Source organism: Idiotropiscis lumnitzeri, chromosome 5 (genome assembly GCF_059441095.1).
Source record: "Idiotropiscis lumnitzeri isolate Australia: NSW breed Sydney's pygmy pipehorse chromosome 5, RoL_Ilum_1.0, whole genome shotgun sequence".
NCBI classification, from domain to species: Eukaryota; Metazoa; Chordata; class Actinopteri; order Syngnathiformes; family Syngnathidae; genus Idiotropiscis; species Idiotropiscis lumnitzeri.
In genome coordinates this window covers 10,909,168-10,933,470 of record NC_142395.1, presented here as the reverse complement: position 1 = coordinate 10,933,470, position 24,303 = coordinate 10,909,168, and the positions used below count along the sequence as shown (strand labels likewise).

The 24,303-nt window shown below is 38.6% G+C and overlaps 3 protein-coding genes across 5 annotated transcripts; 1 reads left to right on the top strand and 2 right to left on the bottom strand.

Moving 5' to 3' along the window:
* Positions 1-1,428: 1,428 nt before the first annotated feature.
* Positions 1,429-14,456, bottom strand: nr1h3 (nuclear receptor subfamily 1, group H, member 3). Of its 2 annotated transcripts, none has more exons than XM_088296924.1 (11): positions 14,434-14,456; positions 9,287-9,482; positions 7,898-7,978; positions 7,431-7,667; positions 6,710-6,976; positions 6,382-6,587; positions 3,894-4,073; positions 3,534-3,633; positions 3,169-3,282; positions 2,953-3,047; positions 1,429-2,269 (listed from the first exon to the last, which is right to left on the bottom strand). In XM_088296924.1, exons 3-11 carry the CDS (start codon positions 7,938-7,940, stop codon positions 2,123-2,125), a joined length of 1,389 nt encoding a protein of 462 aa, XP_088153050.1. In that variant the 5' UTR covers positions 7,941-7,978; positions 9,287-9,482; positions 14,434-14,456; the 3' UTR covers positions 1,429-2,122. The 2 variants fall into 2 exon arrangements, with proteins under 2 accessions (XP_088153050.1, XP_088153049.1); XM_088296923.1 differs by lacking the exon at positions 14,434-14,456 and adding an exon at positions 12,341-12,510.
* A 139-nt stretch (positions 14,457-14,595) lies between these two features.
* On the top strand, positions 14,596-19,853 carry arl14ep (ARF like GTPase 14 effector protein). Of its 2 annotated transcripts, none has more exons than XM_088296926.1 (5): positions 14,596-14,801; positions 15,751-15,946; positions 16,086-16,181; positions 17,185-17,225; positions 17,718-19,853. In XM_088296926.1, exons 1-5 carry the CDS (start codon positions 14,731-14,733, stop codon positions 17,944-17,946), a joined length of 633 nt encoding a protein of 210 aa, XP_088153052.1. In that variant the 5' UTR covers positions 14,596-14,730; the 3' UTR covers positions 17,947-19,853. The 2 variants fall into 2 exon arrangements, with proteins under 2 accessions (XP_088153052.1, XP_088153051.1); XM_088296925.1 differs by having other exon boundaries at positions 14,601-14,801; positions 16,047-16,181.
* A 485-nt stretch (positions 19,854-20,338) lies between these two features.
* On the bottom strand, positions 20,339-22,565 carry fshb (follicle stimulating hormone subunit beta). The gene is made up of 3 exons (XM_088296927.1): positions 22,449-22,565; positions 21,644-21,827; positions 20,339-20,769 (listed from the first exon to the last, which is right to left on the bottom strand). The coding sequence occupies exons 2-3, from the start codon at positions 21,800-21,802 to the stop codon at positions 20,572-20,574; spliced, it is 357 nt and encodes a 118-aa protein (XP_088153053.1). The 5' UTR covers positions 21,803-21,827; positions 22,449-22,565; the 3' UTR covers positions 20,339-20,571.
* Positions 22,566-24,303: the final 1,738 nt, after the last annotated feature.

The window sequence follows — 24,303 nt, the reverse complement described above, 5'->3', positions numbered from 1 at the left end:
CGAGTCAGTACTTTAGCCACACAAGAGTTTTTGTGAGTACAATGTTGTTTAATTTAGAGTAATCACACAGAAACTTGCAGACTACTTTAAATGACAAGATACCAAAAACATCACAAATATGTCAATCATTATCCACTGCTTCAAATCATTTGATTATTTAATACAACCATTTGTTTTACATATCAATTAAATGTAAATAAAATTAAGGAATTTAATGAGCAGTGAATACTTTTACTTTCAAGTGTTGTGTTAGTTAAGTAGTACTGCTGTTTTCTCCTCAATTGTTGAGGTTTGCAATGCGAACATTTCCCCCCTAAGCACTGGATATATACAATTTAAGACCTTTATCATACATGGCATGTTAAATGCATTCTTGTAAATGCTACATTTCACTGAGCCACTTAAATAGGAGCTAATTACTTTGCCTACTTGCCAGTTAACCTAAACAAAACATCAGTTGTTTATCTTTGAAACATCTGTGCTTTTCCCACTACAATAAGCACATTATGTCTGTTATGAAAAAAACCTATAAACATATTTTGACCATCTGGGTGATTCATTAAAAAAAGTGATTCAAAAAACATTCATTAATTAGCTTAATCAACAAGCCAAAACAGGCATGCCTGTTTCAATTGAGAAAAACAGAGCCTCTTTTACTGCATGTGATTATGTGAAAACTCAATGTCTTTTTTCCTATTTGAACATTTTCACCTACTCAGATGTCCAATCTCCAAAAACTGTAGTATAATATTCTCAACGTATGTTCGCAAAAAAAGTCATTACCACTGTTGTATGACATACAATGCTTGGTGGCGTTTGTTATTACACAGCAGTTACAGTAATATGGAGAATACGAAAGACAGTTAAGTGACTGTCAATTAAAACAGTGCAATGAGGTAATCTCTTGCTCAATTTCCTGAAGCATGTTAACCCCAAATGTTTACATTTTTGTGGCTGTTGTCATGATTTTGCCTACATAAAATGCCAGCTGATGGTTTTGAATTATTTTTCTGATTCAACATGTGTTAAAAGTTGAGTGCAGTTCTATTATTTTACAGTTTGAACGCTCTTGGCGCATAGCTGCTATTGTTTCATGTCATGAATGATTCGAGCTATGCTTTCAAGTTAATTTATTCAGTAGTCTTGCCATGGGTGAATTGGAAATTTGGTTAGGCGTGACCTTCAGCTGCAGTTTACGTTGATGTTCGGTCATACTTTTGCATCTAAGTATGAAAAATGTTTGCGTATATTTTCAGGACGTACAGTAGAGAGAACAAACATTGTGTAGTTGCTCAGGTAAACTAATGTGAAGTAGAGGCATCCTTTTTAGATCACTTGAGTGCCCAAAGGGATCCTTTTTATCAATACTGATGCACACAAATTATTTATTTTCATAAGACATGTGTGGAGTGCACAAGTATCCTTGTGGATACTTGTGCACTCCACACATGTCTTATGAAAATAAATAATTTGTGTGCATCAGTATTGATAAAAAGGATCCCTTTGGGCACTCAAGTGATCTAAAAAAGGATGCCTCTACTTCACATTAGTTTACCTGAGCAACTACACAATGTTTGTTCTCTCTACTGTACGTCCTGAAAATATACGCAAACATTTTTCATACTTAGATGCAAAAGTATGACCGAACATCAACGTAAACTGCAGCTGAAGGTCACGCCTAACCAAATTTCCAATTCACCCATGGCAAGACTACTGAATAAATTAACTTGAAAGCATAGCTCGAATCATTCATGACATGAAACAATAGCAGCTATGCGCCAAGAGCGTTCAAACTGTAAAATAATAGAACTGCACTCAACTTTTAACACATGTTGAATCAGAAAAATAATTCAAAACCATCAGCTGGCATTTTATGTAGGCAAAATCATGACAACAGCCACAAAAAGGAAGAACAGGTCTATGGGAGGTGGGGGGACCTTCTGAACACAAACCATTTCAGGGTCTGAGAGCCACAAAGGCATTGAGACGCTCCCACAAAAACCCAACAACAGCACAATGCTGGAAGTAGTCCATGACCAGAAGAGACAGGTTCCAGACCATGCCTGGTGTTATGGCTGTCTCACGATTCAACAAGCCAAGGAGTGTGATTTGGGGACTGCAGTCATTCAGTGACATCCCAGATTTCAGAGAGCAGTGGGGGAAGCTTCTTGTCCTGAAGACGAAGGGCAAAAACCTGTTCAGAGTGCACGCTGCTCAGTGTACGAAGGCTCACCAGCTTCATCAGCATGCGTGGAAACATCAAGTGATCCTGAAAAAAAAAAAAGTCAAAAGATACTATTTTATAATAATAATTAAATAAAAACTGACTAAATAATCCTGACAACCAATTCTATCGTAAAACCATGAGCTCAGCTATTAACTGAGAAAACAGTCGCCCGCACTTTTACACACAGTTATTAATAGCACATCTAAAAAAACTATGAAGCGTTTGTGCCATTGTGCGCCGTTGAACGCCGCCGACTGTCAGACAATCTAAACACTACATCCGCTGTAGCGAGGCGCTACACAGCTCCAAACACGGTGAACGACTTGCCCCGGGCACAATTTAAAAAAATAAATAAATAAATCAGGATGTGCCAATTTTATGCCGAGTGTGTGCCTAAAAAATTAGAACCCTTGGTGAGTTTTAGTCTATTGTCGAGCATCTCATGCAAACTGAATTTTAGGTCAATAAAAAGAGTTCCCAAAATTTATGTTGTCAGCAAAATATCTGCAATATTCACAAATAATAATCCACGAGTGTGGATTGTGTGGATGTAACTTTAGTCACAGTATGTTGCTGTCTAAACTAAGGTTTTATGTCTTAATCCAATGCATCCAAAAGTTACCCGGGTCATGATCCAATGTGCTTGTTGTGATGACGACAACAAGGTCATGTTGACACACTGTGGGTAACAAGAGAAGCGGTTACATAAACCAGTGGGCACTTACATTTGGTCTCTTTATTGTGATGTAAGAGCGCAGAGCGTCAACATAAGGTTGTTGCAGCCTCTCCACAAGATCATGATCATGCACATTTGGCCGATCTGAAAAATGCGTAAAAACAACACATTCACAATGTGTGCCACATATAAAACACCAACCATTAGCATAACTTTGAAAACAAATTTTCCTTAGTCACAATCTTTGGTCAGGATGAAATCTGACCTGCAGAAAATATGTTGATGGCAATAAGCAGAGCGTATTCAGCCTCGTCCAGCTGCAGGTCATTCATTCCTTTAGAAAACTCAAAAATGGGATTAATGAACTCAAACTGAAGGCCTGTTGAGAAAAGAGGGACATAAAAAACAATAATGAAAATAAGATCTTTTGAACTTCTGAACAGTTACTTACAAATAATGTTACACACGCTTGTTCAATATTTCTGTAGGAAGTCTCTTAATTTGGATATTTTGCCTTTAATAGAATCAGTTTAATTTGCACAAGAACCATTTGCTAATAAATCATGGACGTAAAGACTGGTACGATAATAATTTATCACACATTGTCCATAAGCACCCATTAAAACGTACCTGCTTTTGCGAAATCCTCCTTATTATAGCTAAAATCCTTCAGAAACGTAATGCTGTCAATGGCAGGGTTGTATCGACGCGATGTCTCCAGCAGCATAATCTGATGACGACAAACCTTGTTAATTTTATTTTGTAGTGAAGATCTACACGCAATATATTGTGAATAACTATGATTTCACAACAGTACTGAGCTGGGCAATTCTCCTATAAAAGGCTACAGGGGTTAACCCCTAACCTCGGTGTTTGAGAAAGCAACAAGACAAAAAACTGATTTAAAATAATGCCTTTTTGACAAAGCAAAACAGACATTCTATAACTTGGAGCGACAGCAACAGAATTGAAAGCAAAAACATGACATACTTCTATGGTTGAGGTCTTCAATAGAGCAATCTGGTCCTCTCTTGTGAGTTCTAAAAATCCAGGAAGCTGTTTAGCAAAATCCACAATCTCCTGGACCGACATGATCGCCAGCTCTGTGAAGTGGGCAAATCGCTGCTGACGCACTTCTCGATTTTGTAGATCCTGATTCTGTGGCCAGGGCTGTTTTGAAACACACAAAAAACACCATGCTTAGTCATGTACATACTCATATGCTTATACAGTGGACGATGCATACTAGTGGTTGGACCTGCGGATATATTTAAAAAAAATAAATAAAAAAAAATAAAAATCTAGAAAACAGAATCTGCCAGGTAGCCCGCAGCTGCAATTCACAATCGCAGTAAACTCAAAGGAAATTTTGAGTTAAGAGAACTTGCTACCTTCACTGCTGACATACTCAGGGCATGCAAAAATAATCCATAAAAATCCATCAGATCTGCCAACCTAAAAAAATTCACTTTCATTCGCCCAAAACAGCTATTGCGGTATATGATGGAATTGGATAAAAATAATTATGCACACAGTTCAAATGCACAACATGATCATTATGACTTCAGTATTTGTCACTGTATTGCATTTATCGCGTCAACCTTGTATTGGTGGACACAGTTGCAGCCTGAACCAATCTATATTTATGAATTAACGTGTCATCGTCAAAATGATCTGTCTATGGATAAAATCAAGGTTCAAAAAACGTCTTAACTGCTAATCAGTTTTGCTAATAAATGACTTCTTAACTTTATTTAAGAAGAGACGTTCTAATTTTGAGGAGCAGTTTTTGGCGACTAACAAAGGTTATCTCATATTATTCATGCTTAATAAATTAAAATACTTTGAACCTTATGGTCCCTTACTCTCACCTGATGAAAGCTGTGATGACCTAATTCATTTTCGCTTTAATTCATTTACTCTGTAGCGTGTTATTTTCACTTAGACACTCAATTTTCCTGCACTCTAGCTCTTCAAAGATGGTAACTCTCCACTATAATGCTGTTCCATTTAAACCTGTGACAAATATACTGTATCAACCAATCAATTATTTCTGTGTTTTGCCACGACCTGCAAATAGCATGGCTTCAACGTCTTTATCCAAGTCCTCGCTTTGTCACAAGCATACGAGTCAGAAGTGTATCTCTCATTCACTGACATGGATGTGATGATTACTTGTGCAGTGTTGACACCAATGTGAAACGAACGCTGTATTGTGTTTAGCTGTGTCAGCTAACTAGCTGTAGCAAGTAGGGAGCTGGGGCAATGCAAAATAGAGTGCAAGAAGCATTCACAGACACAACAGCAGAAAGCAGGGAGGTTGGGTTACTGTGTTTCAGGTGAATGCGCAGATTTTTCCCCCCCCAATATAGGGCATGTTCAGAAATTCACTCTGACGCCCAAGGGTGCGTTCCGAGAGGCAGAGCATGCTCTCCTCCCATTAATTTCGGAACACATCTTATGTTCTCAACCAATCAGCAATTTGTGCTTCAACTATTTCCATCTGTACTCCAACGGACTGGTGCATCGTGTCCTCAGTTGGAGCCTAGAGTGCGCACCGGTACTTCGTTTTTTGTGCACTCTAAATAAATGAACAGCGCACAGAACAACGATGTCAGTTTTGGAACGGTCGGAGTGAACCAGTGCAAGCTCAGAGGTTATTTCCGATAGGCCTAATATAGTGTTAATTGCATCACATTAATTTACGAAATGTGTACTAGCATCTTAGTGGTGTGGCCTGACACAATAACATACTGGCCATCTTTAATGTTTTTTTTTTTTATAGCCAAAACAATCAGTCTTATATCTGTAACACGTTAATGTTCAGTAACGATTCAAAACATTTGGCAGCTTTGCATTAGCCCAGGGAAACTGTATGTCTGACTTTGGGACAGGGCATATGCACCAAGTGTGGGGCAGGCGTATATTGCAATTACTTATTTATTTTATTTTTTTTTTAGCTCTGTGGAAAATTTGTACTTGTCATTACAAGCAAAGCAAATCACTTTGTGCTAGTGCTCATTTTCCAGCATCTGCCAAGAAAGAGGTCCAACTCCTTTAGTCGTTGGTTTAATGACTTTAATGTATTTTCTTCTAAAATGCTACATGCATGTCGTTAACCAGAACACGCACGTCACACAGAGGGGATGATAGTGAACCTTACTTCTGTCTAGGAGTACTTGAGTATGACTCCTAATGTTCACCTATCACATCCATGCCACCTATTCACCTTAATGTCATCTGAAAGTTCATGCGAACCCTGTCGCTGACTTACATACGGACGCATACCGGTCTGCGACCTTGCCCATCGCTGCAAGCATGCAAGTGTTGCTCAAGCATCAACCACTGTTTTGCAGAATTTTCCACAATAGATCGCATGTAAAATCATATACAGTTGGGATATGAGTTCAGCTCAAGGAAACAAAGGACTTAAGAACAAATTTCGTTGTTGCACTAAAATACTGCGATGTCAACTTACTGTCACTTTTGGTCGATCAAGAAATGATCTCTTGTTGCATTGTTTCTGCATGGCCACCAGCTTCTCAATCATTTCTTGCTGCTGTGGATCCAGTGAAGCTACTTCCTGTGGCGGAGTGGGAGTGACCACTGTGGACGAGCGGGCCGTTTCCTCATCATGCTGCTTCTTCATCTTCTTCAGACGAATTTGCTCTTCAGAAAGCACACCTATGTGCAAAGGTGGACAGGGTTTGGAAATGCACAGTCAAAAAGCTGAAAATTAGCATACCAGATTGCGAGTACGCACAATCCGGTGAAATTTCAGATTGATTGTGCTTGCAAACACTCACACTGCTCAAGCATGCCCGCCTCGCGACACTTGCGCAGGCGGCACTGCTGGCACTTGCGTCGCATGTACATGTCCATTTCACACCGCTGATTGTTCTTGCAAGAGTACTGGGCACTTTTAATGACACTACGTCGAAAAAAGCCCTTGCAGCCCTCACAGCTTAGTACATTGTAGTGGAATCCAGAGGCCTTATCACCGCATACACTGCACACCTCATTTCCCAGCATCTTCGGGGCAGGACCCTTCTTTCGCTTCACTGGCTGACCATCTATACAATAGTTACACAAAATAGGAGAAAAATCAGTTAAGTCATTTTAACAAACAAATCATTTTCTTAACGTGAAATTGAAAATGCCAGAAAAGGAAAAAAAAAAACACAACCCTTTTTTTTATCCTCAACTGACACAAAAGAGCCTGTCCCTGTGACTTCCTAATCACAAAGCTAAACACTTTAATGGACATATAAGCAGTCTAAAAAAGGATGGAGAAGAAACAGATCTTGGCCATTGGAGACTCTTCTAAGATCACATATTAAAGGATTAACACACTCAATATTTAAAATCAGCAGTCAAACCATATCCACTCGAGAACGTTATCATTTTTTTGTGGGGACTTTGCGTTCACAATAAAGATGTGAAAACTAGGAGAAAAAGGTAAAGAGCAAATTGCACACGATGTAACACACTATTTCGGGGATCCGTTTTTCATGCATTATCTTTCACCTGTGCCGGTGGATGTGTCGCCCACATCGGGCTTGATGTCACCCAGCTCAACTGGCAAAGGGCTGCTCATCCCAGTGGGAGCAGGGCCATTGTGAGGTGGGGCAGGGAAGTCATCTGGCTGGGACAGGTCACCAAGAGATAGCAGGCTTTCCTGCTTCATTGTGGCGCTGACATTGCTCTCCTCCACCATGCAATGAAGTTGCAGCTCCGCAGGACCGTCCAAAACTTTACTTTCATCTAACCAGTGGGACAAAACTCTCACTCATTTTCACATTAAATATGTTTTCATGTTTGAGCCTGTCAATTTTTCTTTTTTAAAAGAGGGAAAATTAGAGAGTATATGTAGAGTACAATGCAATACTTAATTATTTATATAGTGCTTTCACGATGCAGTTATTGGTTTATTATTATTATTTATATATTTTACTATTTAATCACATACAAATAATTAAGGACAAACATCTTACCATGACCAACATCTGAGATATCAGTCACAGGCAGCGTTGACATCTTCTGAACAGCTGGTTGTCATCACGAAATCTATGTACCTATGAAAAAAAGAAGAAATGAAGGGGGGCTCAAGACTAAAAAAGACGGTTGTGCAATCTATTGTGTTCGTTGCTCAAGGGGTTACGTGCTCAAAGTCAAACGTTAACTTTCATTGTATAAGACAAAAGAAAAGAAAAAAGCGTAATTGGAAAGAGATGCCTCATGCATTACCATGATTAACGAGTGTAAAGAATGTGAAATTTCTCCAGTCTAAAAATTGTAACAGCATAGTTATGTTCTATCGTCACCGTTGTGGAAAAGTTTATTCCAAAATGAAACACATGATATATTACTAGTTCCCGTCCTTTGAAGGTATTCCTTATAAAACTGCGTCATAGAAAAAAAGTGATACAGTAATGCAATATGCTGATGCGTCAGGGCACTAGACTTCCCATAAATGGTGGTATTGTGGCCCTAAAATTTGAGGCAGTTAGTGAAAGCAAACTTTCCTTTTACTAGGCCACATCCAACCAATATATTTGCTGATTATTTTATGCGTTATTCTTGAAGGATTTTTAGTTGTTGACAAACCCAGACCAATGGTTGGTGATAACGCAAAAATGAATGAATGAAAAATAGTTAAAAAAATAACAACATATCTGTGCGGCCTGATATTAAATGGCAGCAATGTTTAAGGACCACATCTCTAAACCACAACCAAAATAGTAATTATCTTTGACCACGATTATAAAACGGCACATAGAAAAGCAGAAATGAAAGTTTGTCATGTGCCACATTTAGATGGATTCGGGAAACTATCAGCAGACCCAGACATGATCTTTGCAATTCTGAACCAAGCTTAAAAGAAAATGGGTTCAAAGTATTATAAAAATAAATTATAAATGTGTTTAAATGTCACTATAAGAATTAAGTTAGTCTATATTGTAGCACATGGCATATGAGCAATTGGATCAGATTAAGTAAATTAAAGGTGGAAATTCACCTGAAAAAATTCCATTGAAAGCTCAGCACATCTTAATTTCTCTCACTTCTAAAAATCATTTAGTAATAGCAACATTACAAAAATGAGCAGATAACGTGAAATTTTTTTTTTTTTTTGCTAAATTAAAATCCATACAAAAGGGTGATTTATTTTTCATTCATGTGCCTGCTGTCTATGACGTCCAAAAATAATTTGCAACAAACAAGAACTGTGTGTATCAAATAATCAAGAGTCTCGCAAAAATTCTAACCGTGTTTGTTCCAAACTAGATTAAAGATTGCATGCACGAAAGCGTGATAATTTGACAGATCAGGATACCTTTTGCGTAAATTAGCCTGCTAAAATGACTCTAGACGGAGCTTACCTCTGATGCTGATTATCTTATTTATCGCCTCACGCACACAAGTCATGGTCTCAGTCCCTCGATATCATTGTGCCAATGGAGGGAGGACTTGCTTGACTAGTGAGGCTTGAAGGTGCCAATACTCTGTGACTTATTGGGCCCAAGTTTGCTGACTTGATAAGCGAAGGGGAGAAGATGAGTTCCTTCCTACAAAGCTCTGTGGGAGACAAGAGGGAAAACAGGGTAAAAGAGGGGGGAGGGAACATGAGAGGTTATTATTGGTCACTTGCATGTCTCTTCAATCCCCAGCAGTGCTCCAGTCCTTTCCTGTTGGAGCAGCCGATTTTACGAAGACACACAACATAGCAGAAAACAAATGATGAGCACCCAATCGAACTCGCTCGCCCCCAAATGTTTTTACAGCAACACATGAAAACAAAGCTCACCTGCCTGGAATCCGGTTCGCTCATGTCAAATTTGGATATGATACACTTTCACATATTTTTAGTTGATGCACAACACCTATGTTAACTAATAAGGTAAATTGATCGTAAAAAAAAAAACACTGTTTTTGCTTATAAAACCGTTCTCCTGCCTGTGACCTCATGTCATCACCACCCTGATTTTCTGTTCAAGTCCAATGTCCGTCGCATCTTATCGGTCAGTCACCTTTTGTTTTCATAGCATGCTACAAATTAAACATTTAAAACAAAAGAATTAAACAAAAGGTTGGTTGTATTACATGCCAGATGTGACCAGTGTGGCTAATTCTTACGTGGCTAATTCAGACACATTGTGATCGACTGTAATCATTTACAACCACAAATAATGTATTTTACTTTTGAATACTGAAGCGATATATTCAATCCACTCCTGTTCATTGGCAGTTGTTTTGGGGGGTAATTGCCACGTTATTTGAGTACTTCCTTGTATCAACTGCAAATATTTAACCCGTGGCAAGACTTAACACGTTAAACCAACAGTTGAGATGAAGTAATATCACAATTCTCAAAGGGATTTCTACATTTTCTGAACATCACATGAATAAACTGTGTCAAAATGTCAGAGGTATTCTCAGTAGGTTGTTGTCTCATCAACTGGGAAATTGCAGCCTACAGCTCTTAAACAATAAGCTAATGCTCACAAAATCTGCATATCACTTCAGTCTTTCAGCATTAACTAATGCAGCTTCTAAATAACATACTACGGAGCATCAAACGTTCAATGCATGAAAGCTCAAAAGAGTCCAACCAAAGTTTTAAATGCACACTAAGGCTGCACAATATATTGAAAAAATATCATCGCAATAATGGCCCCTGCAATATGCACATTGCAAAGCCGTACAAATTTTTATCTGACTTTGACATATCAGCTGCAACCTTAAATATGTGTTGCCATCCAATACGAGAACTGTATCTAGAGGCATTACTAAGACTAAATAACTAAATTTAATTCGCTAAGCTACTTGGAGCTGGCGGATTTTCACGCATTAAAAAGTGTATTTCTAATAAAAATAGAATTTCTTTACATTCATGTTAAATATTGAACACCCAGATATCGCATTTTACCTGTTTTTCCCAATATTGTCCTGTAATAGTTCTCTAATATATACCACAAAACCCATCAATATTAGGACAGCAAACTGTCATATCAATCAAGACCTATTTATGGCCACCATGAAAGCATGAACTTCATAAATGTGGCATTTTGCAATACTTCGTGGTTCTGAAATGTGAAGAAAAAAAACCTGAGGTCAACCACCATCGCAATCATTGTTTGATATTAACTGCTATAATAATTTTGCTTAGAAATGGGTGTATGGTATAAAAATTACAGTGAGCCTGTGAAGAAAGTGCAAGCATGCACAAAAAAAAAAAAAAACAGTATTGCTGTTCTCTATAGTTTCAGGTGTCACACCCTTCGATGAATCAAAAGTGGACAACCATACTCAGCAACATTTTTGTGGGAAAGCAAAGATTCGGGACTTTCACAAGGAGGGTTTCTCTAAAAAAGTTCCCACAAACTCCTAGAAGAAGAAGTACATCATTGATAGCACCCTTTCACACACTCCTCAATGTTTTCACTTCTCTGAACAGGAACCCGGGCTTGGGTAACAAACAAAATAATAAATTAAAACATGACGACTCACTATGTAAATGAGTAAATATGGCAGCTTCATGACATGGCTCTTGAGTGACAAACCAGTACACAAATAGGCACAATATATAATATGTAAACAAATAAAAACATCTGTGCAGTGCAAGTGAATTCAATAGGTTGTCAGTTCTGTATTTTACGATGTGGGGAGTTGCAATAAGTTTTAGGAGAAAATAATACAGCTTGTTTTGCGAGACAGGGAAATCAATATTTGCTTCCATATTATTCAACTGAGCAGGTGCAACTATTTTATGGAGCAAACGCATTTAGACTTAAACAGACCAAAGCACTGTTGGTACAACTGAACTGAAGACACGGCTGTCAATTAATTATGCTGTAGTTATAAGCTCGAAATGATTTAACAGATATACTATAGCCTCTTAAATCATTCACTTCTATTATTACTGTTTTGTTTAGAACGTTGCTGTTTTCACAGTTGCGCAGAGGTAACCGTGCAGAGTAAGCAGGCCTTGGTAAACAGAGTAGTTACCTGGCAAAGCAATGAAAAGCTATTCGAGCTTTGGGTGTCAGACACTTTTATAACACGCTTATAGAACGCGTCGATCTTAGTATGACCACGTTCACAACTCTGGCGAAGTTAACCAGAAGTTCAGCATCATGACAAAAACATAAACACAGCTAGGCTACTGCGTTAGCTTTCAATTGCAGCAAATACATGCTGACAAAGATAATGACTGTCAAAGGCGCTGGAACGAATTTTGACACTGGTCTTAAAATGCTCGATAATTAGTCCGAATGGTATACACAACGTAAACGAGATTAGTTTGATGGGTAATCTAAAAAAAAAGCCACCATCTGAACATTAGCAAGATGCATTCAAAAGAAACTCTTGTAACACCTTCAACTTCAATGGCGACAGAGTTCAACCGCGATTAAAGCGGAAATTTGGAAACTTGCCTGATAGTTTGCGAGTCCGTCGCCGCTTTTACTGAGGTTATACCGGGCGTTTGTAACTACTGACAGCGGTTTTGAGAACCGAAGTTAGCCAGTTAGCATGCTAGCTAAAATCGTCGTTGCATCATATGACGCAGAGGCCCGTAGTCGACACAGGAAGTGAAGAAAACTCATTCAGTCAATGGATAAAACAACTGAGCGGCACATGACTGCAAATTGCTCAACACTTGTTTAAGACATTTGAATATCGTGGAAACCGTAATTTAAGTAGTTCAATTGAAAAAGTAAAACCTGTATAGATTCACTTCATATACAGCGCCAAATATATATATAAAAGTCCTAATGTAATGATTCTAACGCAGAGCCATAACAAAAACCCACTATTCACCTTTTTAAGAAATTAGAATAGCAATCAAACTAATTTTTAATAGTTGATGCGGATTAGTAGGTAGGATTTGGCCCTCTGATAAGTATGTATTTTCCAGTGTTTAGTATGTGTGCGTTCATTTTTACTTTGTGAATTGAACTGCTGTAAAAAAAAATATGATATTCTCATTTTGTAAAATATAATTCCACTTGAAAATAAATAAATACACAATTTATGCAAAATTGCTATACATTATATTATATGGTACAAATTTGTCTTTGTGAATATCTGAACTACTTGCATTTTCCCATATACAAATACTGAAGATACTTCATAATCATTTGATCTGTGTTTGTTTGTCCGCCATGTCGCAGGTTCAGATCAGGAGGGTAAGCAAAGCAACATGTGGAAAAACTAGTCTAGGGAGACAGAATTAGTTATTTAATACAATATACAATACAATAAGACTTTATTTATATCGCGCATTTCACAACAGCTCTAGCTGGATGTATTTGTTTTGTGGAGCATGCATGTTAGCCTACCTCAACCCCATGGTGGCCAAGTGAGACTGTACCACGCTTCAGCGAATGGTTGCCGATCTGTGAAAAGCCTACTTTTAGGAATCAGTCCGTGGCGTGAAAAATATTTCTAACCCAGGGGTGTCCAAAATGTGGTCCAATGTCCCACCGTCAATTTTTAGGTAGAACGTCAGCTACATGTATAGTGTTCAACACCACTTATCCTGTACAGGGTTGCGGGAGGGAGCTGGGGCCTATTCCATCTGACTTTGGGCAAAGGAAGGACTACATCCTGAACCAGCCAGTCACAGGGCACACATAGTCACCGTCACTGAGCGCAAACCGATTGCACGGTGCACATGAAGAGTAAATACGACTACAAGTAATAATAATTTGTCATTTATAATCAGTATTTCGTTTTTTTAATTGTATAAAACCACAGATAAGGTAAGGTGAGGCGGACTGGATTCTGCCTCCATACAGTGCAGCCTCCTTTAAAGTGGCTCGGGCAGTTACGCCGAAGGGGCCATACGAGTTTTACACAGGTTCACAGTGGTACCATTCTTATTCGACTGCATAGCCCACAAACGGTGGAGAATAAATGCAAAACTCAAGGACAGCTCATCTTTTTGGATAGAAAGAATTGGATGTCAACTGCACCGGAGGCAACAAAGTTACTCTCTGTAGCTTGCCCCCATGGTGCCAACTTAGACAGTGTATGTGGTTAAGTCCCTTATATAATAGGATTGGCATGCAGACCAGTCACCAGATCTTAGATTTTAAGGGGGCACATAAAATGTATGGTAGGGCCCAATTATTATTACCCCTCAACAACTGGATGTGTGTGCGCGCATGTAGCTTGATCATAACAGTGCAAACATGCATACATACCTACTACGTGGCACATTAGATTCCCATCAAACAAAATCCCATTGTTACTTTATATTTTTAAACAACTCAACACCAGCATGTCTTAACCCAAGAATGGGAACTGTTATGGTAGGGTAATTCTGCTACTATACACTGATTCGGGTAAACACACTCGAGTGTTGGCCAGACCCCACGCAAGGTGGCCGGCCGCAATGTCAAGGTGCATGACGTCACATGAATGTTTCCTGAGGAAAACAATAAACAACGCACGTATGTGATCACGTGGTAAACATATCTTTGGAATCCACTTCACATCTACTGACGGACTTCAAGATACTTACCTCAATCGTTTTGCGATCATAAGTATTCAAATTCTTTTTGCGATGGAAACGAATAGACGCTAACAAAGTAGTAATGTTAATTTTAGTACTTTTAGATGGCATTAGAAATGAAAAATGCCCAGTAATCGTTACACATGGCAGACAAGTAAAACCGCCTCCAGAGGTCACTGTTCCGTGGCTGGCACACGTTTATTCGCAGGCGGAAACCGGAAGTAACCAACATCCGCAGAACAGACAACGCCAGTCTCTGTGCACAAACAAACTTGTTTCTTTTGCATCTTTGAGTACAACAACATCATGCCCGTCACTTGTGCGTCAGTGGGATGCAACAATAAGTTTGTTAAGGGGTCGGACATACGCTTTTATCGGTAAGTCTGGTTTTAATGAGGTAAGAATAAACGCATGCTGTGTTTCACCGTCACTTTTGCCACTATACAAAGATAATTCAGTCTATTATCTTTTCGCACAATCACAGTGCTCATACTTTTTATACTTCAGATGACACAGCCACGTAGCAATTCAAAGGTAACATCAGTACCTGTTGTCATAATAGCATTGTACATCATCAGCTGGTCGTATGTACAATTTATTGGAACTACATTACATACTTTACGCACTTTATCACATGTATATTGAATTGTATAATTAACTTATGTGATGCACCTAAGTTATTTTCAATGGTTTTAGTAACCAAACTGCCATTATTCTGTAAAAGTTCGGACTGGAAACAGGAGCCTTGAGCTTACTCCCCGAAAGGAATGCTTTCTATGTTACTCAAATACAAATGCATATCATGAATGTTTTTTAACAAATTCAAAATCGGCATGAAGATGGCTGCTTTATCAATAAACACTATATACCACATCTTCCTAAAGCTATCTTAATTATTATTTCTTTAACTTTTTTTTGTGATACCGAGAACCCCCTCGCTCATTTCCTTTTGATGATTCTCAAAAAGCATGAAGTAACTCAACGTAGTGAATAGTAGTAAGTTATGAAATGTTCCCATTTACCCCCTGCAATGCGTTCATGAACCCGTGGTTAGGAAACACTGTTGACATGAAACGTAGACACAAATATTTTCTTTTCTGAAACGACAGTTATCATGTCATATCAACAGTAAACATGTCTCCATTGAGCTCATGAAATGATTGCTAGAAATACTTTCACATCATGTTAGCTGCATAGTTTTACTTAATTTCCCTGACTAACAGAGGTAAATACAATCTATTGAATCAAAATCATACATATGTAAAATCATATATATGTAATGTGACATTATTCTTAAATGCACCAATTCAATTTTCTTCTTGTCAGGTTCCCGCTGAGCAAACCTTCACTATCTGCCAGATGGGTTCAGAGTCTGGGGTTGAGAAACTTCATCCCAACTGCCAACACCTGCCTATGCTCGGAACATTTTTCACCTGACTGCTTTAGGGACTACAATGGTAAACAGTTTCTGAGGGAGGATGCTGTGCCGTCATTGTTCCCTCACGGGCAAGACTCTTCAAAGGTTTGGGTCCAATCAATGTGTTGCCTCCTCACTCACAATGTTTAAACAAGTCATCTCGCCATTACAGCGAAATGAATAACCCCTTTAAAACATTTGCTAGATTGAGCTACGGAAACGACAAATATTGCCTCTCCCTAAGGATACCGGAATCACAAATATCATGGGACCACAAGTAGAGAGGGACAAAGCGAGAGAGATTTCCGGTCTACGCAGAGAAAAAAGAGGCGGTGCAAGAGTAAGTTTTCTATTTTGTTTGTTGGTGCCATCTATTTTTTTTTCTGTTGCAGAGGTCAGTAACTGGATCGGATCGTCGACAGAGTCTGGACCAGAATTTGTCCCAAATGAGCACAGCCAAAAAATAAGTGTTACGACTCAAAACCTGACAGGGTGCTTTTATTTTAAGTAGCGGATATTTTTTAATCTTTCTTCCTTCGAGGTAGGGTGAGAAACTCGATCATCTGGGAAGGCCTTAGTGTAAAAACGGCTGCTGTTTTGCAACAAGAGTGGATTGGGCATCTGGTAAGGATGCATCCTTGTGTGGTTTTTCCGGGCATGTCCCACCAGGACGAAGCCCGGGGGTTGATTCAGGACATGCTGGAGAGACTATGACTCCCAGCTGCCTTGGGGAGACCATGGGATCCTCTAGATGAAGAGGCTGGGGGCGTCCCTGCATAAGCTGCTGGCCATGTGACTGGACTCTGGATATGCATAAAAAAAATGGTTGTACGGAGATAGCATTATACATATCAGCAGTCATACATATGTGTTTAGTTTTGTGATACATGGGGTTGTCAAAAGGCCTTTCAATTGGACTGAATTTATTTGATACGTAATTTGCAACGTTTTTGTGCAAATTGATCCGAAGCATCTGTTTGACACATTGATAATGTCCATGGTGTGTAATGTCTGTAATACTGAGTGCTGTGAACATGTTATAGTATTTGTAACTCTACAGCAGTTTTTCTTTTTTTTTCCTACCAGACTGCCATGTAATTTATTATCATGCTCCCTGTGGTGTAGCAAGGAGCTTTGGAAGAGGTTGGGTCTCTTAAGCCTCCATACAAAATAAAGGCATTTTGGGCTTTGTGTACATGAGTTCGGGGTTTGCGGTCAAAACACGAAAACAACATTTGATCTTTTTTTTTTTTTTTTAATTATTGTAGTATATAGTTTAATAGCTTATGGTATGATCTGCTAGACCCAAATGACTTGCTTAAAGTTGTTTATTAATGTTTCAGGGTGGACGAGGTGGCCGCGGTGGAAAACAACTGTCTGACAGGTGAGACCCCAAGTGTAGATAATGGGACTATTGTCAAACCACTGTGTGGTTTTTTTTTTTGAGGGGGGGGGGTTGCTTTTTGTGTTTTTTTTTTTAAATAATATATGCTCCCCTCAAAATCTCAAAGGTAAATATATAACCCCTAATTAATTCTCCTAATAATTCTTTAACATCAAATCACATGTGCAGCAATTATTAGTACCCCTGATGTTAATAGTTTTTACAGTCCCCCTTTGCCAACAAAACAGCATCTAATTGCTCATAATTTTTCACAAGATGGGAGAATACAGAACAATCTGCTGTGAAATCATGTTTTTTTTTTTTTCATGTTTATCCATTATTGCTTGCAAGTGCTTATTAGACAATACAATAAGTATAGTAGAATGGATAGTTCTAACTAAAGTAGTAGTACTTTAGTTAAAAAGAACAATGAAGAGGTGTATCATTGAGTCCAGTCCTGATAGTAATGTGTCTTTACCATGGCTCATGCAGGCAGAGCTTTGGCGGCAAGAGCAGAGTCTACGATAGCAAAGGACGACTGTTGTCCAACGGCAAGGACATGTGCGACTGTTTGGATGTGGACTGCATGGGTTGCTTCTATCCTTGTTCGGACTGCAGCTCACGAAAGTGTGGATTCGAGTGCCGCTGTGACAGGAAATGGCTTTATGAGCAGATGGAGGTAGAGGGAGGCGAGATCATCCGCAACAAGTTTGCTTTTTAATAAAGCAAGGTAAACTTTATTTAGACTAATTGGCCACAATCTAATGAGATCCATTGGAGGTTTGTGAACATTTCTACACATATAAAAAGTCGCCATTTTCAAAGGCGCCATACACTGAATTTTCTTAGTGTAGTGGTTGTGGCCACTGCATTACGTCATACTAAGAATTTCTACCTTATCTAGCTGCATTAAAGGATCAGAGTAGTAATAGTTTTTGCATTGGATCTCATCAGACTGTGTAAGGTGTGTCTAATATTGTTGCCTAGAAGTGATGGACTCGTTTTGAAATCAAAGGACACTCGGAACCAAAACCTTTTCCTTCTAAAAATTCCGCTCTATCCACATTTTGGGATTATGAAGGACTCTTTCTTTTTTTAATTTTTTTTTTTATTTTATTGTTTTCAATACACATTGGCAACATTATACAGCGCTCTACATGACAGAAGATTATGCTGTACAACAAGAGGATTTTAATTCACTTTTAAACCAGTTTTGTTCATTCTCATGAAAACTTATATCGTGTATATCATGTCGCTTAAGATACTAGGATGTTATCTCGATGAGGCAGCTCATTTCCAAGTTCCATCCACATCTAAGCACCCTTGGCCTCCCTGTGTGAATCTAAGTAAATAATAATTCTAATAATTACCAGCGATGGACATTCCGTCCCAGGGACGGAACGGTTCAAAATTTACTCAACTGCCCTCCTCTGATATGTGGTACTATTATATAAATTTGCAATATGATTGAGCTTAGAGTATTGATTTTGTTATTTTTAGGCCCCTTTTAATCAGTTTGGGAGGATGCTTTGTGTCATTGTCCCGTTAGAAGATTCATTTGCCCAAGCTTTAAGATCGTGCCTCAATATTTACGCATAATGTTCTTTCCTAATGATGTCATCTCCAGTATTTTGTGAGTGTGCACCAGTCCCACACATGATGTTGCCACCAGCCCATGTTTCACAGTTGGGATGGTGTTCTCAGGCTTGTATGATTGCCCTTTTAGTTCCAAGCATGTCGATGCGCTTTGTGGTCAATTAGATATTTTTTTCAAACCATATACATATCTACAAAAATTAAGGTATTTGTCTTTGCAGTGTTCATTTGCAGTTTAATCTGTGTTTTGTTTCTTTTGAGTAAATGGCTTTTTCCAGACTGTGTCTTCTCAGTACATGGCAGAGTACTCATTTCACTGTGGATAATGACACACGCTTGCCATCTTCAGTCAGCATTTTCACACGCTATTTTGATTTTGGTCTTGGGTGTTTATGTACATTTTGGACAAAAGAACGTTAATCTCTAATAAACGCAGAATCAGTCTCCTTCATCATTTTGATACCTGGACACTCATAGTTTTTATACCTGCATATAATTGTTAGAGTCACTGATTGTGTAGTGGTACACACGCCTGAGTTGTGTGTGGGCAGCGTGGGTTCAGTTCCCACTCAGTGACGGTGTCTATGTCTGCCCTGCGACTGGCTGGCGACCAGTTCAGGGTGTAGTGCGCCTTTCGCCCGTAGTCCGCTGAGATAGGCTCCAGCACCCTTCCGCGACCCAATACAGGATAAGCGGTGTGGATAATGACATGGAATATAATTGTTAGAACAAATGAACGTGGTACCATGATGCAGCCAAGTATGAACCAGCCTTCCGCAATTCTATTCCTGATAGCTTAGTTGATTTCTTTTGACTTTCCATGATGTTATACAAAGAAGCAGTGATCTGCTTTCAAATACATCCACTGGTATGTGTCTCTAATGAAATCAATATGTTGTCAATACAATCAATCAGAAGCTTCCAACGACAAGACACCGTCTTTTGGATTTAGCATGTAACCCTCTTCTATCTGAACTTCTGATTTTGAAGGAAATAAAGAAAAATTGTCAGATACAAACCATTCTCACTTTATTCCGTCATTTTATAAATTATACTTTTTACTTTTGCTAATTGTAAATTACCTAAAACAGGTAATGTTTAATCTGATTACATGTCCGACAGTGAGAAAAGAAGTGTATGTGTCTTTTTTAAAATGAAAGTTATAATTTCAACTATACCCATATTTTGTGCGTTGTTTTTATTCAAAACAAAAGTGATTTAATTTGCAACACGAATGGAAAAAAAAATGTAGTTGTATGCATTTCACTGTGCATTGACAGTGTCTCATCAATTTTCATTTTCAAAAGTTTTATTTCCAGGTTTTCTGCATTTTGACAGTTTCAAAGGTTCTTTGTTTTTCCACGAGTCAGCTAGTTTTCAGATAGGTAGCAAATCTGGCATTGTAGCATTTTTGTCCGACATGAATAATCTAAATAACATTGATATAAAAAGACTGAAATCACTATTTATATACTTGTAACAGTTGGAGATGTACATGTTGAAAGAATATGTAATCATGTGTTCCAGCTTTTTAATTCAAATTCATGACATTTCAATTCAAAGTGACATCTAACCAAAAAAAGACAATTCTAAACAAAATCAAAATCTGATTGGACAACTGCAAGTCATTTTTACAATCATTTACACAATGCAACAATCAACAAATTTATGTTTTATTTTTATTTTATTTTCCACATTTAAATGCAGAAAGACATTTTTTTTCAGTATCAACGTTCAAGTTAAAAGGACATTATAAACAGTTATGCACGACCCAAGGAATCCGTCCACAGTCTGTGTAGTCTTCATTGCATGAAGTACACTCGCAGCTTGTGGCCACGGGGTAGGTGACCCCCACTGGACAACCTCTGATGTGTTTCACTTTGTAGATCCAGTTTCCATTGCAGACATTCTGTTTCGTCTGCCACTTAGCAGACAAGTAGACTGGGTCCTGCGGACAGAATAGTAGCAGTAACAGTTGTTTGTGATCATGCAGTCCTTCTTCACCAGGAGTAGATAAAAAGTTGAAATTAGACGAAAGGTCATGAATTTAACTCAACCCATTCATTTTCTGTACAGTTTTTAATTTATTTATTTTTGCCTAAACCAGCTGACTTTGGGCAAGAGGCGTAGTACGCCCTAAACTGGTTGCCAGCTAACCTCAGGGATTGGCATTTATGGAGTGTGTGGGAGCTGGCCAAAGTACCCATAAAAAACAAAAACACGTGGGGAACATACAAGCTCTACATAGGAAACCCAGAGCCCAGTTTTGAAACCCTCAACCTCAGGACTGAGGCGGACAGATCTAACCATTACTTTTTTTTAAATTAAATTTTTATCAATTAGCATTTTTTTATTTGACATTCTAACTCGAAATGGAAATGAATGTAAAATGTTCATCAAGATTAAGACAAATCTTTTAAGAGTAAATTTAAACTGGCATTTTATATTCTAAAGGAAATGAAAGTAACCAGATCACAAACACACCCATGCAATAGCAGCAAGACTGTACAGAGCGCAAGTGCAGACAATCACATTGTGTCAATTAGAATTGTGACCCTGAGTTGTGACAATAGTGCACTTACTCTCACAAGGCAGACTCTGGTTATGAGAGAGTAATTGAGCACTAAGCTAATACAATAACGTCTCCTACAAAAGGCATTAGAAGGAATCCTCCAAACCCCCGGACAGTTGTGGGAAACTGCTTGAATTTTAAGATGATTAAAACTTCTTTTTAATAACTACCTGTAGTTTAGTCACAATTCTCTAAAATAAACAATCAAGCTCCGGCTTAACTGTCATTAACATTTAGAACTTTGCAGTACCTCGTGGTAGCACTGTCCAGCGCACATGGTGGTGTTGACGCGTTCAGTTTTGCCACAGCTCTCTACACGGATGATGCAGTTTTGCAGCGAGCAGCCCGAACTGCAATGCTTGCTGGCACCTGCCAGCACCAGCACTGTTGCCATGACAACTAGCTGCATCCTTTGATGAGTGCAGCACAGTCGTCTGCCGCGAAAGGGGATCAGGCATAACATTAAAAATAAGTCATGTCAGAAAATCGGAGTGATCGCTAACAATTGGTGCAATCTGAAACAATAGAAACAAATTGTTTAGTTCTGTTTGTGTTTAGTCTGGTGTGTTTTCCCTCTAGAAACATCAAACTGCCCAAGTTTTATTTGGTCTAAAGCCCCATATCCCATTTTTGATGATTCCTTGACTTATAGAAGGTTCAACCACAATTTCTGGCTCCAAATTGGTTGCATGCTAGTCGAAAATAGATCTGAAGAAAAATAACAGCAACATCTGTTGACTTTTCAAGAATTCCCTTGAGTGTTTGATGACAAAGTTGAACTTTGTTTTAAAGTCAGCTTGAATTTCAAATCACTAGAATTATAAACACCTTTATGCATAATAAAATTAAAATTCATCAATATGTCCAAAAACAGGCAGTTCAATACAGGCACACTATGTCATCAGTTCCAGACATGGCTCACACATGTATAATTTTTTTTAAAAAATGCACAGTGTCCATACACTATTAAGAGACCTGATATTGCTTTGGTTAAAATGACTATCTTCATTATCTTCAATTTAACTCACGATTTTCACATTTCCCCAAAGTCTTACCTTTTAAAGTGGCTTTTATCAATTTGGACGTCCTGATCTCCAAATGTCTAAAACACCTTTGCTCCTTTGGCTCTCCCCACACTCTTAAATAAGGAGGCTCTTACAGTAAATTCTCTTAATCTTGTCAGCTTTAGCTGTGTGTTGTTTTTCAACTTGTTTTGTCCAAACATTGACACAGTAAATCCCCCTCTTTTTCCCTCACCAGATCAGGTAAGGCCTTTCCTCCTACGTGTATGTAGGAGGAGAGGATCGTATCTCTTGGAGGGTTTGGACCAACCGCAGAAAAATAAACCGTCATCTGCTCCCACTGAAAATGGAAAATCCCAAGTGATGCATCAGCAATCACTGTTTTCTTTCTTTTTTTTTTGTCCTCATTGTTTCGGTAATGTCATCAGTAACTCCCTGAACCATATCCATCTTTCCACAACTAAAATCAACCCTCATACTTTCCCACTGCAAGTTAGCAGAAGGCTTTATTTTTTTACTTTAAATTCTGCAATGGTGACAGCGTGGTGGATTAGTTTGGTAAGCACAGTTGTAGTTCTGGGCTTTCATGTTTCTATGTACTCTGTGGTAGCCTCCCACATTCTAAATACATCCAATATAGATTAATTTAGTTTTTTACTGAATTGTCCAAAAGAGTCGGTGATGGTGGCGGTGTGGTTGTGGAAGGGGCTTTGGAGATAAGTCCATGGTTTAACCCTCCTCTCGCTTCTAAAAGAAGTTTCAACTCACCCACAACCCTCATAATAATAAGTTTAAGTTATTTTGGGTGTACTTTTGATTTTCAGGAAGGCAATGGAATTGTCTTTGACTTATGCTGATCATTTTTTAGGAAGGCCTACCTGATTTTGGACAAAGTTGGTATTTCGGTGCAATTGTTGAGAGAATTTATGCTGCACCACAAACTGGTAAGTCTGCGGGCACCGTCAAATATTCAGGGAACTGTATGAGTGCTGCAGGCTTGGGTGGCTCTGTCTATCCTTGCAGCCTCCAGAGACGCAATCCATTCTGCTGAAATACCACCTAAACGACAAAGGCCTTTATGAAGTGTCACCGATGTCCTCCAAGCAACTGTTACCTTTAAAGACTCAAACAGAATACACCTCTGCTTGAAAGCACTGTTCATAATTTGTGAGTAGCTCAAGCAAGGTATAATTGTCCTTTCATTCAGTAGTATGCACTGCTGGGATGTGATTAGAAAAAAATCTTTCACCATTGTCGTTTTTTTTATTTATTTATTTCTAATTTTGATGGGCATGTTTTTTTTCTTTTCAACTGTTTATTGATTTTTAACCAAAGACATATAAAAGTAGAAAAAAGGTGCAATTCCGTACAACCTAATCCACCTCTCCCTCAAGAATCAGAGCGACAGTATCAACCGATAACTGAGACGGCTGCCAATTCTCTTGTAATTTATCAAAACAGCTTAACAGTCAATTTTCTTTTCCAACTGTAAATTAAAAAGTGTACACCTATGCACCTGCCCGCTGCCTCAGGTCTGCGGACCAAATGCAGCTGGAGGTGCGAGGGCTGGGCGGAGCCTCAGCGGAGATCGCGCCTTTTCTGTTGCCGGTCCTTCTCTATGGAACGATCTTCCGTTAAACGTTAGGCAAGCCCCCTCTCTGTCCACTTTTAAAACTCATTTGAAGAGACTTTTTTTATTCTTTGGCTTTCAACATAACATGAGACTGTCACTGTTCTGCTATTCTTCCGATATCGACTGTATACATATTTTAATTTGTGTTCTAATTTACTGCTAATTTTTATTAAATCAATTGTAAAGTGCTTTGTTACAGCTTCAGCTGGTGTGAAATGCGCTATAAAAATAATGTTCTATTGTATTGTATTCTTT

Bases quoted from the DNA above. Each gene is read 5' to 3' on its own strand.
- nr1h3 (XM_088296924.1), bottom strand. From the start codon at position 7,940: ATGTCAACGCTGCCTGTGACTGATATCTCAGATGTTGGTCATG. The intron at 4,074-6,381 runs GTAAGTTGACAT...GTTTCAAAACAG, and splicing joins TTGATCGACCAAAAGTGACA to CCCTGGCCACAGAATCAGGA. The intron at 3,283-3,533 runs GTACGTTTTAAT...TTTTCTCAACAG, and splicing joins GGAGGATTTCGCAAAAGCAG to GCCTTCAGTTTGAGTTCATT.
- arl14ep (XM_088296925.1), top strand. From the start codon at position 14,731: ATGCCCGTCACTTGTGCGTCAGTGGGATGCAACAATAAGTTTGTTAAG. The intron at 15,947-16,046 runs GTTTGGGTCCAA...AACATTTGCTAG, and splicing joins ACGGGCAAGACTCTTCAAAG to ATTGAGCTACGGAAACGACA. The intron at 17,226-17,717 runs GTGAGACCCCAA...TGGCTCATGCAG, and splicing joins GGAAAACAACTGTCTGACAG to GCAGAGCTTTGGCGGCAAGA.
- fshb (XM_088296927.1), bottom strand. From the start codon at position 21,802: ATGCAGCTAGTTGTCATGGCAACAGTGCTGGTGCTGGCAGGTGCCAGC. The intron at 20,770-21,643 runs GTACTGCAAAGT...TTCTGTCCGCAG, and splicing joins CTGGACAGTGCTACCACGAG to GACCCAGTCTACTTGTCTGC.